Source organism: Panicum virgatum, chromosome 6N (genome assembly GCF_016808335.1).
Source record: "Panicum virgatum strain AP13 chromosome 6N, P.virgatum_v5, whole genome shotgun sequence".
NCBI lineage: Eukaryota > Viridiplantae > Streptophyta > Magnoliopsida > Poales > Poaceae > Panicum > Panicum virgatum.
Window position 1 is genome coordinate 37,954,931 of NC_053150.1, and position 15,807 is coordinate 37,970,737.

Consider the following 15,807-nt stretch of genomic DNA (forward strand, 5'->3'; position numbering starts at 1 on the left):
TTACCACAAGATCTTCATCGGTATAGATTATTGTAAAATTTTCGACTTGAGGTGACCTCAAGCAGTCAAGCACTCGTTTACAATCGGATGAGTCTTCAATTCTTCACACCCGGTTCACCTGCTACTCCCAATGAAAGTGATACGAAGAAGAATACGGCTGCATCGCATAAAACCCTCCCAGTCACTACTCTCCAACACCAGCGATAGCTTTCACTTTCAGTGATGCTGTACCATGCATGGCTGTCGGTACCGTGGCTAGACGTTCTTATATGGGTAGTTCTATGAGTCCTTCCCCTCTTTTTTCAAAGCACATTCATTCTGATGTGTAAGTCTGCAACCGACAGCTTTGAAAGGGAAGTTCAGTTTGCAGCACAAAGACTTTTCTCCATTTCCTCTACAAATTTCCCCTTTTCAACTATGTCAGTTGTAATGTACATGGACCAAGCCTCGGTCTGTTGCTGGACACTGCAGTGACCATGCTTGGTATCCAGAGGGAGGGTGATCCCATACCTATGTCTACAGAAGGTGCTGGGTACAAATTGAATTGGCTAACCTTCTCACAATAGGCACAGAAAGAATTTCGGACATGTACTATGGGGAGATGATGCTTCCGATGGTCTGGTACTCTGGTTACGGTGAACAATCGCTATGTTAGCTGTCAAGAGGACCACTGGTCGGGGACAGTGAGGAAGTACTTGGACATGGCTTTCCTGAATCTCTTCTTGTATTGCATTGGAGATATGACGGTAGGGGATTCGTTCTTGGGGCCACCAAGAATGCCTGAGGCCTTCACCCATGTCTCCAGCTGTTTGTCCCAGGTGTATTGGCGCAAGTAGTCAATGATGCCAATGACGAGCTCTTTCTTCTCCTCATCAATCCCAACAAGGAGCGAGTAATCCATGACATCCGCCAGCTGCAAACCATAGCAAACCAAATTATAACCATCTGGAATATATACAAATGGAGGCAAGGAACGAGGTGGATTAACACAATACTCCAGCTGAAACTACTTTAATATAACCTGTATGATAGCTATAAGCCTGTATCCCAAAAGAATCATGTAACAGAGTATTATGGCGGAGCCTAGTTGATGCTAGTATAGTAACAAGTCATTTGAATTAAATATTCAGATGCATTGATTCAACAGATTAGGCACACATTAATATATATAACCACATACCGCAAGAAATGAAGTATCATTCCAGACAGCTCTTTCCAATCTTCGCTTTGCCTTGCTCCCCAAAAATATAGGTTTAGTATGCAATGCCTCTAAGAGGTTTGAATCCAAGAGGACTTTGCTGTCCCCGGATGTATAGCGTGAGCGTAATGAACCCTTCAGGTCATACACCCTAGATATCTTCCTTTCGAAGAAAAGATTCTCCATCACCATAATATCCATCTTTACTTCTTTCCCAGCTTTCAAGCTCTTAACACTAACCTGAACTCAAGCAAAAGGGGCAAAATAAAATTCAGTGTGACGTTTTACACTTTACAGTTGGATAAAACATGATGCAAAGAGTGAATAAAAACAAACCTGATATAACCCAACTATTTTGGCCAGGCAAGTTGGGCTACCAGAAGTCAAGGATTCCATCAAATACTTGAAGTACTGAGGAGCAAATTCTACAAAAGATTCCAGCTCTGTCCTGGTAACTTGTTTGATTATGAACCTCTCATCCATCGTCTTTGCAAAGTAAACATTGCTTTTTCCACCTTGTGCATTCCATCTCTTGCAGCGACTTAGAGAACGTATGTAATCAATATCCTTAGGACAGCATTTCTTTCTGAGCGCAGCAAAATGCCTTTCAAAATAGCAAATCACAGAGAACTTTGTTTTATCTGGAGAAATCGGAGATTCATCATCAAAGGAGAACTTAAAATGAGTACCCTTAGAATCCAAATGTTCTTCTTGTGAGGGTGGGGACCCCTCAAGTCCATGGCTGCCGAACTCAGTATTATTTGACAGATGAGAAAAACTCAAATTGGAATTCAATCTGCGTGTGACTTGTCTTACATACTCTTCTGATGTCATGGCATACGATACAATACTGGTGGGTTCATCATCGTACACTGCAACAACAATATCACTTTCATATCCAATCTGGGGTAACAGCAGCCGTGCCCCATCATCAATTATATTTGAAGCGGATGAGACATATGTTGGTGTACGGGCAAGAACAACATTTAATTTCTCTAGTACCCCAGGAGACCTTTGAGAACAGGCCCTTCGCATATTTGGCATTGGGTCTTTCAGGATGCTTGTTGTATCTCCGAATAATTCAGCAGATTTGAATGACGATAGATGCAAAGAAGTTGGAGCTAATCCAGTTCGTTCTCTCTGGCGCAAACCCATTGTAGAATTGAACGAGTGAATTCTAACAGGGGCTACTAAATTCCTGTAGTTTGAACTGTCCAAATTAAAGGATCCATTTTCCTCAATTTTGGTGAAAGCTTGTGGAAGATCATACTGTAAATCACTAGATCCAGTCCATGCCAAGTCAATATTATCAGAAAAAATGGATGCAAGTGAGGGTAACCTCTCAACAGGTTCCATATCATTAGAAGGTTCAGTAACAGGCCATTTTTTCCCTTCAGTGAATTTGCTGTAGACTTTGTCAAGATCCTCTGCACCATCCACAGGATGATCCACCAAACAAGTCTGCAAATTTGCATGAGCAACACTGCATTCATTATCATTCAAGTGGCCCTCTCTGGATAACAAAGATTTACTTGGACTTCCTAAAGATTTTCCAATCTCAATATTGCCACGAAACAAATCAGCTTTCCATTCTTTCAGCCTGGTGTATAGGAGAATATCAAGATTATCAGAACTGATCTTTGAAACATGACCATGTGTTTTAACAAGTGAGTCTACATGACACAGCCTCCGATCCCAAATGTAGGCATCAAGAAGAAGACCACGCCTCAAGCGGTTGAGCTCCAGACTATCAATTGATGCTTGCATGGGGCTTCTGCTTTCTCTTATGACTGGCAAAAGCAAAACCTGCAAGAAAAGGGACAATAAATTAACATAAGATCGTTGTAACTCTTGATAAAAGTCAAGAGTACAGCAGTAAAGTCTGATTGTGCCACCTCATATTCATTTCTTTCCAATTTAAGCAAATCCTTCATCTCGATAATCTGCCTTTGAACACCTTCCTTCACTGGTTCATCCTCAGTTACAATGTTCCTTTCAGTACGATGAAGAAATTCGGATACCTCCACATGCAAGGATTCCATTTTGCCAAATATCTAAGAAACAAAAACATGAGCACATTATAGTTCCTTCATGCTAAAACTGGTGTACAGGATGCAAAGGATGAACATAGTTTCCATAAAATTGATAAAGTAGCACACCTCAATTGCCACCCTTTTCAGCCACTCCTGTGGATTGCGACAATTGAAATCCAGTATTGATGGGGGAAGATTAACTGAGAGAATATCAACAGGAGAATATCTGAAGAATGCCACCATGTTTCCATACCTGGAATTTGAGATGAAATGTTGAAATCTCATTGGAGCACTGAACAATATGAGTATGGAAAGAATATAACAGATACATACCCATAAAAACGAAGGCAGTCCCTCTGGAGTGAATGCCCACAGCTTGCAACTCGGTTAGCAGTAGCATGGTTCGAGAAACTGAGCTCCAGGAATTTCCCAAATGACAGACCCCAGGCAGCATCTGACATGATTATCCTTCGTGTGGCAGGTGGCACACCATCCTTAGGTTCGCACTTGAGGCACCTGTGCCACATCCATATCCTTCCATCATGTTCACCAGGCAACTTTCGAGATCGAAGCCTCCTAACGCTAATCGTTAAGCTCCCATGCTGGTGAGTATAACACCTGATATGTGATTCGGATGGCTCTTTGCATGACTGGCAGCAATATGCCTGGTAAATATCATGAAAAGTAGAAACCATTAGGTTAGAGAAGACTTATAAGAACATCCAACATGATAGTGTGCATCTTACTATTACTAATTGGAGGCTACTTTGAAGTCTCCACATGAAGCCACCTAGAATCCTAAGTGGACACTCTAAAAAAATAGTGAAGTCCTATAGATTCTCACAAAAATTAAAAAAATATAGCCATCAATCTAACAACTCTAATTATAATAGCCATCGGATCTGTTATCTTTTTTTATAAATTAACCACCTCTACCATTATGAAAATAGACTAAAGTAACCCCCTAAACATGTACTCCCTCCGTCCCACTATATTAGGACTTCAAGGATTCAAAAATTTTGCCACAATGTAAGCATTTCTAGAGCGTGGGTCCCACATCCATCTCTATCCCCTCCCGGCCTTCCCACCTGTTGACCCGCCCGTTCGCCGCCGCCCCTTCCCGCTCCAACCGCCGCGCCACCCCCTCTCCTGCCGCTCTGGTCGCGGCGGTGCCCGCCTCCCCTCCCGCTCCGGTAGCCGGGCCAAGCCGCCCTCCTCCCCTGCCGCTTCCCGCCGCCGGGCCAAGCCGCCCTCCTTCCCTGCCGCTCCGGCCGCGGCGGCGCTCGCCTCCCCTTCCGCTCCGGCCGCCAGGTCGCGCTGCCCTCCTCCCCTCCCGCTCCAGCCGCTGCACCACCCTCTTCCCCTCCCGTGACGCCCTCCTTGCCGGCCGGCCACCAGTGCTGCACGCTGCTCCGCCCAGCCGCTCTGCCCGCCCGCCGCCCGGCCGCGCCGCCCGCCACTTCGCACGGCCATGCCTTGCTCCTCCACCTCCATGGCCCCCTACCATACTCCCACCGCCGGCGAGCATCCTCCACCCCACGGACGCCGGCCCTCCTCTGCCGCGCTCCGTTCTCCGCGGTGCCACAGCGACCGGCACCCGCGCGAGCAGGAGACGCGGGCAGCGCGGCAGCGGCGGCATCGCGGAGGTGCCCGGCGAGCGCGGCGGGGCGGAGGTAGCCCGCGCCGGCTGTTAGAAGCTCAATTTTCACTCTCATTGAGCTGAGAGGATGACACTCAAGTTGGGGAAGTTTTCTTGGTTTTTTCTTCATTCACACTCGCAATGCCATGCCTTCCAACGGGAGGGGTGGCCACATATATATACAGCAGGCTGCTGGGCAGCAAACGAAGCCAATAATGCTAGTCTAACACTAGTCTAACTGCTGTCCTAGAGAGGACACTAACTGTTGTCCTAGAGAGAACACTAACTGCTGTCCTGCAGTCCAAGATGCTAAGGACTACAAGATGCTGCAGGGATACAAGGGACCACAAAGACCAACAGTAAAGACTTATCCATCATTCTCCCCCTAAGTCTTGTGCGTCGTCTTGTGGGAAGATTGGACCATCCCAGTCCTGGAGCAAAGCTCAAGGAACTTGATCCTCCCAAGAGGCTTGGTGAGCAGATCCGCAAGCTGATCCTTGGTGTTGATGTAGCTCGCCTTGATGCTTCCTTCCTCCAAGCAGCCTCGGATGAAGTGATACCTCACCCGGATGTGCTTGCTCCGTTCGTGGAAAACGGAGTTCTTCGCCAAGGCCAGAGCGGACTTGCTGTCCACCCTGAGCTCCACTGCTCCAGTGTCTCTGCCGAGTAGATCACCAAGCAGTCGAGCGAGCCAGAGCGCCTGAGTCGACGCGGTGGAGGCCGCTATGTACTCGGCCTCGCAGCTGGACAAGGCCACCACCTGCTGCTTGACTGACTGCCAGCTAACGAGGCACTCATCGAGGAAGAAGAGGATCCCGCTCGTACTCTTGCTGGTGTCGATGTCGCCAGCGTGGTCGCTGTCGCTGTACCTGACGAAGTGTGCCGCCCCAGGGCACCTCGGGTAGTGGAGACCGTGGTCGAGAGTTCCTGCAACATAGCGGATGATCCTCTTCACGGCCTGCTGGTGCTCCGTCGTCGGTCGCTGCATGAACCGACTGACGTAGCCGACGGAGAACGCCAAGTCCGGCCGTGTGTGGGCGAGGTAGCGAAGGCTCCCCACAAGACGCCGGTACTGAGTAGCGTCCACCTCCTCCGCCGTGCTGTCACGGCTCAGCTTCAGCCTCTCCTCCATCGGAGTGAGAGCTGGGTTGCAGTCGGTGAGCCCAGCGAGCTCGACGACGCGCTTGGCGTAGGCGGTCTGTCGAAGTGTGATCCCGAAGTCATCCTGGTGCACCTCAATCCCCAGGTAGAAGGAGAGAGGCCCCAGGTCGCTCATCTGGAAGGTGGCCTTCATCTCCTCCTTAAACATCGCCACCTCCGCATCCTTGGTGCCGGTGATCACCAAGTCGTCGACATAGACACCCACCAGCAGGGCATTGCCTCCTTTGCCCCGCCGGTAGATGGCCGCCTCGTGCGGGCTTTGCTCGAAGCCCATCCCCTTGAGCGTGGAGTCCAGCTTGGCGTTCCACGCCCTCGGGGCCTGCCGCAAGCCATAGAGGGCCTTGCGCAGACGTAGCACCTTACCCTCCTTGCCGGGGATCGCAAACCCCGGCGGCTGGTGCACGTAGACCTCCTCCTTCCAGTCGCCGTTGAGAAACGCCGACGACTTGACGTCCATGTGATGGACACGCCAGCCCTCCTGTGCAGCTAGCGCAAGGAGGAGTCGTACGGACTCCATCCGTGCCACGGGAGCGAAGGCATCGTCGAAGTCGACTCCCTCCTGCTGCACGAAACCTCGTGCCACCAGGCGAGCCTTGTGCTTGACGACGGTGCCGGCCTCATCCCTCTTCAGCTTGAACACCCACTTAAGGGTGATCGCGCGGTGACCACGAGGGAGATCAGCAAGCTCCCAAGTGCGGTTCCTCTCAACCGCGTCCATCTCCGACTGCATCGCGGCACGCCATGCCGCGTGTCCCTCGGCCTCTGCAAAAGACCGAGGCTCGCCGTCGTCGCACGCGAGGTGCAACTGCGCCTCCAGGTCGTGAGGCACCAGTCCCGGCACCGGCTGATCGCCGAGAAGGTCCTCCATCGTACGGTACCGCAGCGGCTCACCGTCGTGGTACGCGTCGATGCGCTCCTCGTCGTGAGAGAGCGGAGTAGCGAACTCCACCGGGCTGTGAGCAAGTGCTGGAGTAGGCGTGCCCGGAGGAGTGGCTGTCGGTGCTGGAGTGCGCGGCGTCGCCGGCTGTGGTGGTGCAGCCGAGGAACTCGGCGCAGCCAGAGTCGCAACTGAAGAGCGTGGTGCCGCCGGTGTGTCGGGCGCCAGAGTCGGTGGAGGCTCGGGGACCGGGGTAGGCACGCTCGGCGAAGAAGAGCTGCCTACTCCCCTAGCTCCCTCGAAGTGGACATACTCGACGGTGAAGTTGTCGTACGTCGGAGCCAAGCCGTCGTCCACCGCCTTGTCCCACGCCCATCCTCGCCCTTCGTCGAACACAACGTCGCGCGCCGTGCGCACACGCTGTGTCTCCGGGTCGAGAATGCGGTAGGCCTTCGAACCCTCCGCGTAGCCAATGAACACTCCCGGAGTGCTCCTGTCATCGAGCTTGCCGATGTGGCCAAGCTCCTTGGCGAACGCGAGGCAGCCAAAGACCCGCAGGTGGGAGACCGCCGGCTTACGCCCATGCCCAGTCTCATACGACGTCATGCCGTCGAGTACCTTGGTTGGCGAGCGGTTGAGGATGTAGACGGCCGTCACCACCGCCTCTCCCCAGAAGACAGCCGGCATCCCCCTCTGCTTGAGGAGGGCCCGGGCCATCCCCACAACCGTCTGGTTGCGCCGCTCGACGACGCCGTTCTGCTGCGGGCTGTACGGCGCGGAGTAGTGGCGCTGGATGCCCTCATCCGCGCAGTACGCCGCGAACTCGGCCGCCGTGAACTCGCCGCCGTTGTCGGTGCGCAGCACGCGCAACTTGCGGCCGCTCTCCGCCTCCGCAGCGGCCTAAGCACGCCTGATGGCGTCCGCAGCCTCTCCCTTGCTGCCGAGGATCATCACCCACATGAAGCGGGAGAGGTCGTCGACGAGCAGCAGGAAGTAGCGCCGTCCTCCTGGTGTGACCGGTGTCACCGGGCCACACAAGTCCCCATGTACGAGCTCGAGCCGCTCCTTGGCTCGGAAGCTCGCCTGCTGGGGGAAGGAGTGCCGCCTCTGCTTCGTCAGCACGCAAACGTCGCAGAGCTGCTCCACGTGGTCGAGGCACGGGAGGCCTCGCACCATCTCCTTGGCGCCGAGCCGCTTCAGGGCCTCAAAGTGGAGGTGCCCAAAGCGCTCGTGCCACTGCCATGCCTCGTCGTCCCTGCGAGTTGCAAGATAAAGAGGCTGGGCCACCCCGACATGGAGAATGTAGAGGCGGTTCTTCCCTCGAACCACCCTAGCGAGAAGCTGGCGACGGTGGTCCCAGATGCGGAGGACCCCGCTGTCGATCACCACGCGGGAGCCGCTCTCATCGAGCTGCCCAAGGCTGATGATGGAATTCCGCAGCGCCGGGATGTAGTAGACTCCGGTGAGCATCCGGTGCTCTCCGGACTTGGCGGTGAAGATCGAGCCCACGCCCTTGATCTCCACGGCGGAGGAGTCCCCGAACCTGACGGAGCCACCTACGTCGATGTCCAGGTCGGAGAAGAACTCCCGCCGCCCGGTCATGTGGTGCGTGGCGCCGGAGTCGAGGTACTAGCCATCGACCCTGTCGTCGTCGGAGCCGTTGCCGAGGAGAACTCGGGCACGCGGCTCGTCGAGGTGGAGTAGAGCGGTGACAGGCGGTGTCGCCGGATGCGGCTCCATGTCCCCGTGGAGTAGGAACAGAACCGGCTCGTCATCCGGCTGGGCCTCCGCGACGTGGGCTTGGCCCCCACGCCTCCGCTGCGGGCAATCCCTGGCCCAGTGGCCGGGCCGTGCCGCCTTGGGCCTGTCAGCGGCGCCGCCCTGAGCATCTCCGCGGGCGCCACCCTCGGCGCGCCCTCGTGCCCCGGCTTGGGCACCTCCGCGCCTCTTTCGCCCTGAGCATCTCCGCTTGCGGCCACCAGTCGAGGAAGAGGGCTCCCCCTTCCTCCTGTCACCGCGCCGAGCCTCCCTCTGCTCCTAAGTGAGGTGGAGCTTCCCACCGATGGAGATGCCTCCCGAGGGAGGCTGTGGCTCGTCGCTGTCGACGACCTTGAGGCGACCTATCGCCTCCTCGATCGTCATGGTGGAGAGGTCCAGCAGAGACTCGATCGAGCGAGCGGTCTGCCTGTACCTCTCGGGGACGCAGCGGAAGAGCTTCTCGACGGCTCTCTCCTCGTCGTAGGTGTCGTCGCCGAACTGCACCACCTTCTGCAGCAGAGTGTTGAGACGGAGGGCGAAGTCATCAACATCCTCACCTGGCTTGAAGGCCAGGTTCTCCCACTCCTTGCGAAGTGCCTGGAGAGTGGTTTTGCGGGCGCGGTCGCTGCCGATACGTGCCGCAGCGATGGAGTCCCAGGCCTCCTTGGCAGTTCGCTTCTTGGAAAGCGTGAACTGCATCTCGGGCGGGGCTGCTGCGATGAGAGCATCCAGCGCCCGTCGATCCTCATCGTAGTCGACGTCGCCGTACCGGACAGCCTCCCACATATGCCGCACCTGGAGCTTCACCTCCATGACTGCAGCCCACTCGACGTAGTTGGTCTTGGTGAGGGTGGGCCACCCACCGCCGGGACCGACGTCCCTGACCACCGCCTGGAGGCCGTGGTAGCCGGGGGCGCCGCCGCGCGCACCCCAGCCAGGAGCGCCGCCACCGCCCTGCGCGCCGCCGCTAGGGGCGCCGCCTCCGCCGCCGGGCGCGCCGCCCTCCAGGCCGCCGCCGCCAGGCGCGCCGACTTCCAGGCCGCCGCCGCCGGGCGCGTCGGCTTCCGGGCCGCCGCCGTGGGGGTGGGCTGCTGCCCACCGCGCGGTCCGCTGCCGCGCCCTCTCCCTTGCCAACTCCTCAAGGTCCCTGTCGGCGGTGATGTCGCCGGCGATGGAGCCGCTGAGGCTGCCGCGCAAGGTCTCAACCTCGACCTCCGCCGCACGCGCTGCATCCCCCGCCTCCTCTGCTTCCACCTCCGGCCTGGCCGCTGCCAGCTCCGCTGCAGCCAGCCTGGCCGCCCTCGCCGCTGCTGTAGCGGCTTGAGCCGTCGCTCGCCTGCGCTCCTCTGCCGCGGCGAGCTCGGCGTCTCGCTGGCGCCGTGCGCTCGAGGCGACCGAGCGCTGAGACGGTGCGTCGGACATGGCGCGCCTCCAAGGGGCTGTTGCGTGGAGAGGGGGAAGGGAACGGGGAAGAAGAGGCAGCCGGAGCTGCTGCTGCTGCTGCAGTGGCTGCTGCTGCTGCGCTAGCTGCTGATGGTGGTGGCTGGGCTGCTACAGCGGCTTGGGAAGGGGAGGAGCAAGAGATATCCAACCTACAGGAAAGTACGGCTCTGATACCAGATGTTAGAAGCTCAATTTTCACTCTCATTGAGCTGAGAGGATGACACTCAAGTTGGGGAAGTTTTCTGGGTTTTTTCTTCATTCACACTCGCAATGCCATGCCTTCCAACGGGAGGGGTGGCCACATATATATACAGCAGGCTGCTGGGCAGCAAACGAAGCCAATAATGTTAGTCTAACACTAGTCTAACTGCTGTCCTAGAGAGGACACTAACTGTTGTCCTGCAGTCCAAGATGCTAAGGACTACAAGATGCTGCAGGGGTACAAGGGACCACAAAGACCAACAGCAAAGACTTATCCATCACCGGCCGCGGAGCTCCAGAGCCGATGCCCCCTTCGCGTGGCGGCGAGCGCGCGGCGGCCAGGCCAGTGGCGGCCGTGCCTGCGGATGCGCGGGCCTTGCCGCGGTGGCCGGGCCAGCACCAGCAGAGGCGCACAGCGGCCGGGGTCGAGCAGCCGCCCTCTTCTCCCGCTACAGCTGCCGCGCAGGTCCGCCGCCCCGCCGTCCTCTCTTCCCGCTCTGGCCGCACGCGCGGGCTTGCCGAGCTGCCCTCCTTCCCTTCCAGCTCCGGCCGCCACGCTGGGAGGCCTCCCTGGGAGGTGCTGTAGCAGCGGCCCGCGGTGCGGCGATGCCGGCGTCACCGGGAGTGGCGGCGGCATCGACGGCGGGTGGTGCGGCGGCATCCCCCATCTCACCCACCACAGGGGCAGAAGGGTCATTTACTTCTACTATTTTCGCTTTTGAACTCTTGGAATGCTAATAAAATGGGACGGAGGAAGTATCTAAATTACCCACCTATGCCATTATTAAAGAAAATCTAAAGTAACCCCCTAATCTTCGTGTAAATTACCCACTTATGCCATTACAATACAAATTCCCCCCTATATTTGCATATAAATTATCCAATTATATCATTATTAGAAGTTAAATTACTCCTAAATCTGAATTTAAATTATATAATTGTAATAAAATATTAAAATATCAATATAAAAATCTAAATTACAATTTCTATCATTACTAATATTATTGTTTATATAAAAATACTACACACGATGCGTCACCATGTATTTATGTATGATGGAAGAGATAAGACTACCAATTCACAAACAAATAGTTCAACTAAATATATATATATATATCGAATACATGTGGAGGTGGGATGCAAAATGAAATCTATTGTAACTAAATAATGATAAATATATATTTTAGAGTATGTGTTAGAATATTTAATTGATGAAAAAGAGCATGAGATACGTAATTATAATTATTGACCTCATCCTTAAATTAATTTTAATTAGCCCGTGCGGAAGCACGGGGTTGATAGGCTAGTACTCAAAATAAAAATGGGATGTACCTGATCAAATAAGTCTTCCCGTAGGTATCTCCCAAGTGGCTTATCAAAACTACCATAAAACTTGATGCGAAAAAGCTGGGAACGCTCACATACCAAGCCTTTTGGGATACAAGTACTTGAAAGTGAAACTAAGATGCTCTGATGATTGTCAGTACCAGAAAAGTATTCGCCAGGAAATTCATTCAGATCATGCTGGTCTGCTGAGTGACAATCGTCAAGCAGTTTGTTATTCCAATGATCCACATGCTGATAATTCTTTACTGGAAGCTCATCTCGGTGAACTTTAGCTGCAAGCTTTGCAAAGTTATACAAATCTTGAGGTTGCATAGGTGTTTCATGCCTACTGCATGAACCAGGTGCACGGGATTCACAATGTTTACAAGAGTTCAGATGATCAACATAATATTCAGTTTCTGTATGCTCAGAGTTACCCATAAACCCATGTGCTTCCTCATTCGATGGTAATGAACTAGGTGATATCGAGATATTTTCAATCATGTTGACCATAGTAGCCTGTGAGAGTTTACCCTGTTCTGATCTACATCCATGACCATGAGGGGGCATTCCAACAGTGGCCAATGCAGCAGAATTGTTGTCTGTACAATTCCTCATATCTGGCTCAACTGCCACATGTCTCGAGGGGAATTTAGGAAGTGTTGCACCCTCATCTGCAAAGAATGATGTTTCAAGAGAAAGGTGATAAGCAGCAAAAACTGCAAGCTGTACAGCATGCTTAATCCTCTTCAGTTCCTCCCGACATGACCCTCTCAGTAGAACCTAAATAAATTGACGCACAGATATAACAAAGGTGTTAGAACTAGAAAAGCAGAACTATAAATTGTATATCAACTACATCTGTTTTGCTTGTACTTGTCATAACAGATTTAACAATTAGTATTTAGTGTTAGCTGATGACATGAGCTGTGCATTCCAATCAAGGTGACTGTGGAAAAGCAAAAGGATTATTACCGTGCAACCCAAACGCCAAGGGCAGCCTTCAAAGAACATTAGTGTCTTGGTTGACCTCCTATTTGTCTGTTTAGCTGATGAGAATTCTGTAACTTTTTGCACCTTGAACATTTCACAGTGACCTAGCCTTGCTGAAGCAATACTGTCAACTGATGAGGCAATTTGTGCCCCTGTGCATCTTGATATCCTGTCCAAAAGTGGCCTCTTGACATTCAGAACTAACGAAATATCTTTTGAAAAGAGCTCCTGAGCAGAAGATGAGGCGCTTTTCTCGACTAGCACCACATTAGGTCGCCGGGACTCAATCTTTCCAACAACCATTTTCAGGTGCTCCTTCTCCTGTATTAAGGGCATTTTATTCATAAGCAGAAACATTGCAAGCAAAAAATCCAGCAAAAGTATGATTAGGCATATACCTGTTCAAGAATCCTGTCAATGGATGCCAGTTTATTAGGAACCCTGTGATACTCGAGTGCGCCCCCTAAAATGAGTAATTTTGCATTCCTATGCTCCGAGACCATGCGTTTGTGTTTTACATTCTTAGAGCAAACAACTCCTCTAACAAAATTACTGTACAAAAGAAATAATTCATCAGTTCCACATGATGGTGAGAATAAGCATATAAATTGAACTATTTACAAAAACGCACCTATCGCTTGGATCCCCTGATGCTATACATTTGACCTTCACATAATCAGTAGGATCCATGCTGCCTCCTTTCTTGGTATCTGGCCTCACATAGCTTGCTGCTTGCCAAGTTAAGGATGAGACAATATCAAGCCAATTTTTCGGCCCATCTTCAGTTCCCAGATCGACACCTTCTGCCTTCAGTAACTGAGCCACAAGAGCCCGGAAATGACCGAGCACAGCATTCTTCTGACCCTCTTTCTGAGAAATGTTTGTGATCCCATCAACACCAGTTATTTTGTTAGTTCTAAAGCTACCACGAAGAAGCCCGCTTGAGTCCCCAACACTATCATCCTCATCGTCAAATCCAAATAATCTCGATTCGATGTCATCATCCTCATCTTCTGGGGGTGGTGGGCACCAAATATCAGCCCCAAAATCGACAAGATTCTGAGTTTTGCTTCCTTCTCCGCTACTGTCAGTGATACTACCATTCATCTGTTCCACAGGACCATCAGATCCTACACTCGCCGTTGTACCATATCCAGGAGGATCTGGAATGAAACCGCCATTCTTCCTGGATCTTGACAGACTGTCATTCTGCTTCACCATCCAAGTCGGGCTCTCCAAGGGGCTTGGGGTCAGGGACCGGTTGATCCCGTTAGGGGTACTAACACTAACAGAGTCTGTATCTGAAAAGTCATGTAAGAAGTCATTCCCAGGGGCGAAAAACTGAACCCCGGGCTCACAGTCATCGTCATCATAAGCTCGGCTGCATCCACAAAGACCAATTCAACAGGAATTCAGCTCAATAGTTGTCTGATTGTAAAATAACTGGGTGCGAAGAAAGCACTTCCGTGATAATTACTTGATCCCACCACCACTTAACAAGTTTTCATTTTGTCTTTTTCAAGACAAAGTTTTACCCCAAATAAAAAAAAGGTAAAAGACATTCAGGTAATTTAATAATTAAATCGTAGCAGGTAATAACACCACGCAACTTTAATCTCCCCTTTCCCCTTCAACCTTAATCTCCCCTTTTCCTCCATAGCAAGTCAAAATGGAAACTTGAAACGCAAGTACGGTATAGCTTTTCCAAGGCGACGGAAACGGAGTAGTAGCACACAGTACCTGACAGCGCGGCAGCGGAGCAGCTGCGGCGAGGAGATCTGCCGGCGCAGGGCGATGGCGCGCCTGCCCCCGGATCTCGCCGCGACGGGCGGCGGCGAGTCCGCAGGGGACGGCCCCCCGCTGCCCGACATCGGCGTCGCGGCCGGCCGGCCGTCGGCGGCTTCCACCGGCGTGGGGCCGGCGACGAAGGATCTGACCTTCTGCAGCGCGCCCAGTACCGAGAAGTCCACGACTCCCATCTCGCCGGCACGCCGCGAGAAGACGCTCCCAAAATCACGAAAGAAAAGCTACAAAAATGATAAGAGAAAAACAAAAGGTCACGCCTTTGAGGCTAAAACTCCTCTCGGGCGACGAGGCGGCGGCGGCGGCGAAGCGCGGGGAGCCGATTTCTCGCTTCAGCCTCCGGCCGCGGCGGCGTGTCTCCGTATGCGCGCGTGTGTATGTACAGGCTGCGGCTAGCAGCAAGCTGCAGGGGGCATTTGCGTGTCAGCCAATGCCGGACTGGTCGGGGGGCATAGGTCGGCGGCTCCCCGGCGGCGGGCCGTCGCCGTGCGGCCTCGCTAGGCGTCTGCGCGAGGGGTCGCGGCGAGGAAAAGAAGCAGCATGGCCGGCGGGCGCGAGGCCGCTCGCAGTCGCAGCGGAGGCGCCGGCGAGCGAGGGACGGGACGGGCGGGCGGATTCGGAGGAGGAAGAGCGGTGGTGGCGGGGTTTTTAATTGCCCGGAGGAATGCGGAATGCTGGTGATGGAGGAGCAGTATCTTTCGGACAAAAACAAAGGGCAGCGGAATGGTGGTGTGGCAGCGTATTAATTGGCGCGTACCACGCGTAGCGATACACCGTATGGATACGGGGAGGGCGTCGTATTTGTACGAGCTGGGCGAGTAATGTCTGGGGATTCTGTGGCAGGTAATTGATGGGTTTGTAATGTTTGCAGATACGTCCTCCACAATAAATCAAAATGGGCACCCATGGTATGGGACACATCCTCTTTTTCATTTCTTTCCTACCAATTTTTTCTTTGGTCCAAGATCGGTACCGTCGTCGTAGCTTGTTTGGAGCACGTTTAAACGCTACACGATTGCTTATATCAGACTCTTGAATATGACACGGTTTGGTATTGAATGAAATAACTATCTGATCCTTCCCATAAAAACGGTAATCAAATTTTATTTTGAATAGGACACTATTAAATGATCACATGGCGGAATTAGGAACACTTTGTAGGCTACCAAACAGTCCAAAATAAAATGGCTTCGAGCCAAAAGCACCTCATAAGATTCTTAGGGTGGTTTTATATTTTATAAATTCAAATTAGATTTAAGAAATCAAAACTAATATTTTTTAATCAGAAAATTATGAAACAGGTATCAATTTTTTTAATAAAAGTTGTAACCTATATTATATCGATCTATTTAAATATTATTTATTTAAAAATAGT

At 52.5% G+C, this 15,807-nt stretch overlaps 1 protein-coding gene across 1 annotated transcript; it reads right to left on the reverse strand.

Annotated features, from left to right (window-relative positions):
* On the reverse strand, positions 1–15,207 carry LOC120679547 (putative 1-phosphatidylinositol-3-phosphate 5-kinase FAB1C). The gene is made up of 11 exons (XM_039961153.1): positions 14,370–15,207; positions 13,261–14,010; positions 13,028–13,181; positions 12,612–12,950; positions 11,643–12,419; positions 3,565–3,896; positions 3,358–3,484; positions 3,094–3,252; positions 1,535–3,004; positions 1,181–1,438; positions 1–913 (listed from the first exon to the last, which is right to left on the reverse strand). The coding sequence occupies exons 1-11, from the start codon at positions 14,606–14,608 to the stop codon at positions 659–661; spliced, it is 4,860 nt and encodes a 1,619-aa protein (XP_039817087.1). The 5' UTR covers positions 14,609–15,207; the 3' UTR covers positions 1–658.
* Between the last annotated feature and the right edge of the window lie 600 nt (positions 15,208–15,807).

What these genes read in the sequence shown, in the direction of transcription:
- LOC120679547 (XM_039961153.1), bottom strand. Translation starts at nt 14,608, where the DNA reads ATGGGAGTCGTGGACTTCTCGGTACTGGGCGCGCTGCAGAAGGTCAGA. An exon ending in CTCCGCTGCCGCGCTGTCAG is followed by an intron (nt 14,011 to 14,369) that starts GTACTGTGTGCT and finishes TTGTGGATGCAG; the next exon opens with CCGAGCTTATGATGACGATG. An exon ending in GACTGCCTTCGTTTTTATGG is followed by an intron (nt 3,485 to 3,564) that starts GTATGTATCTGT and finishes CTCAAATTCCAG; the next exon opens with GTATGGAAACATGGTGGCAT.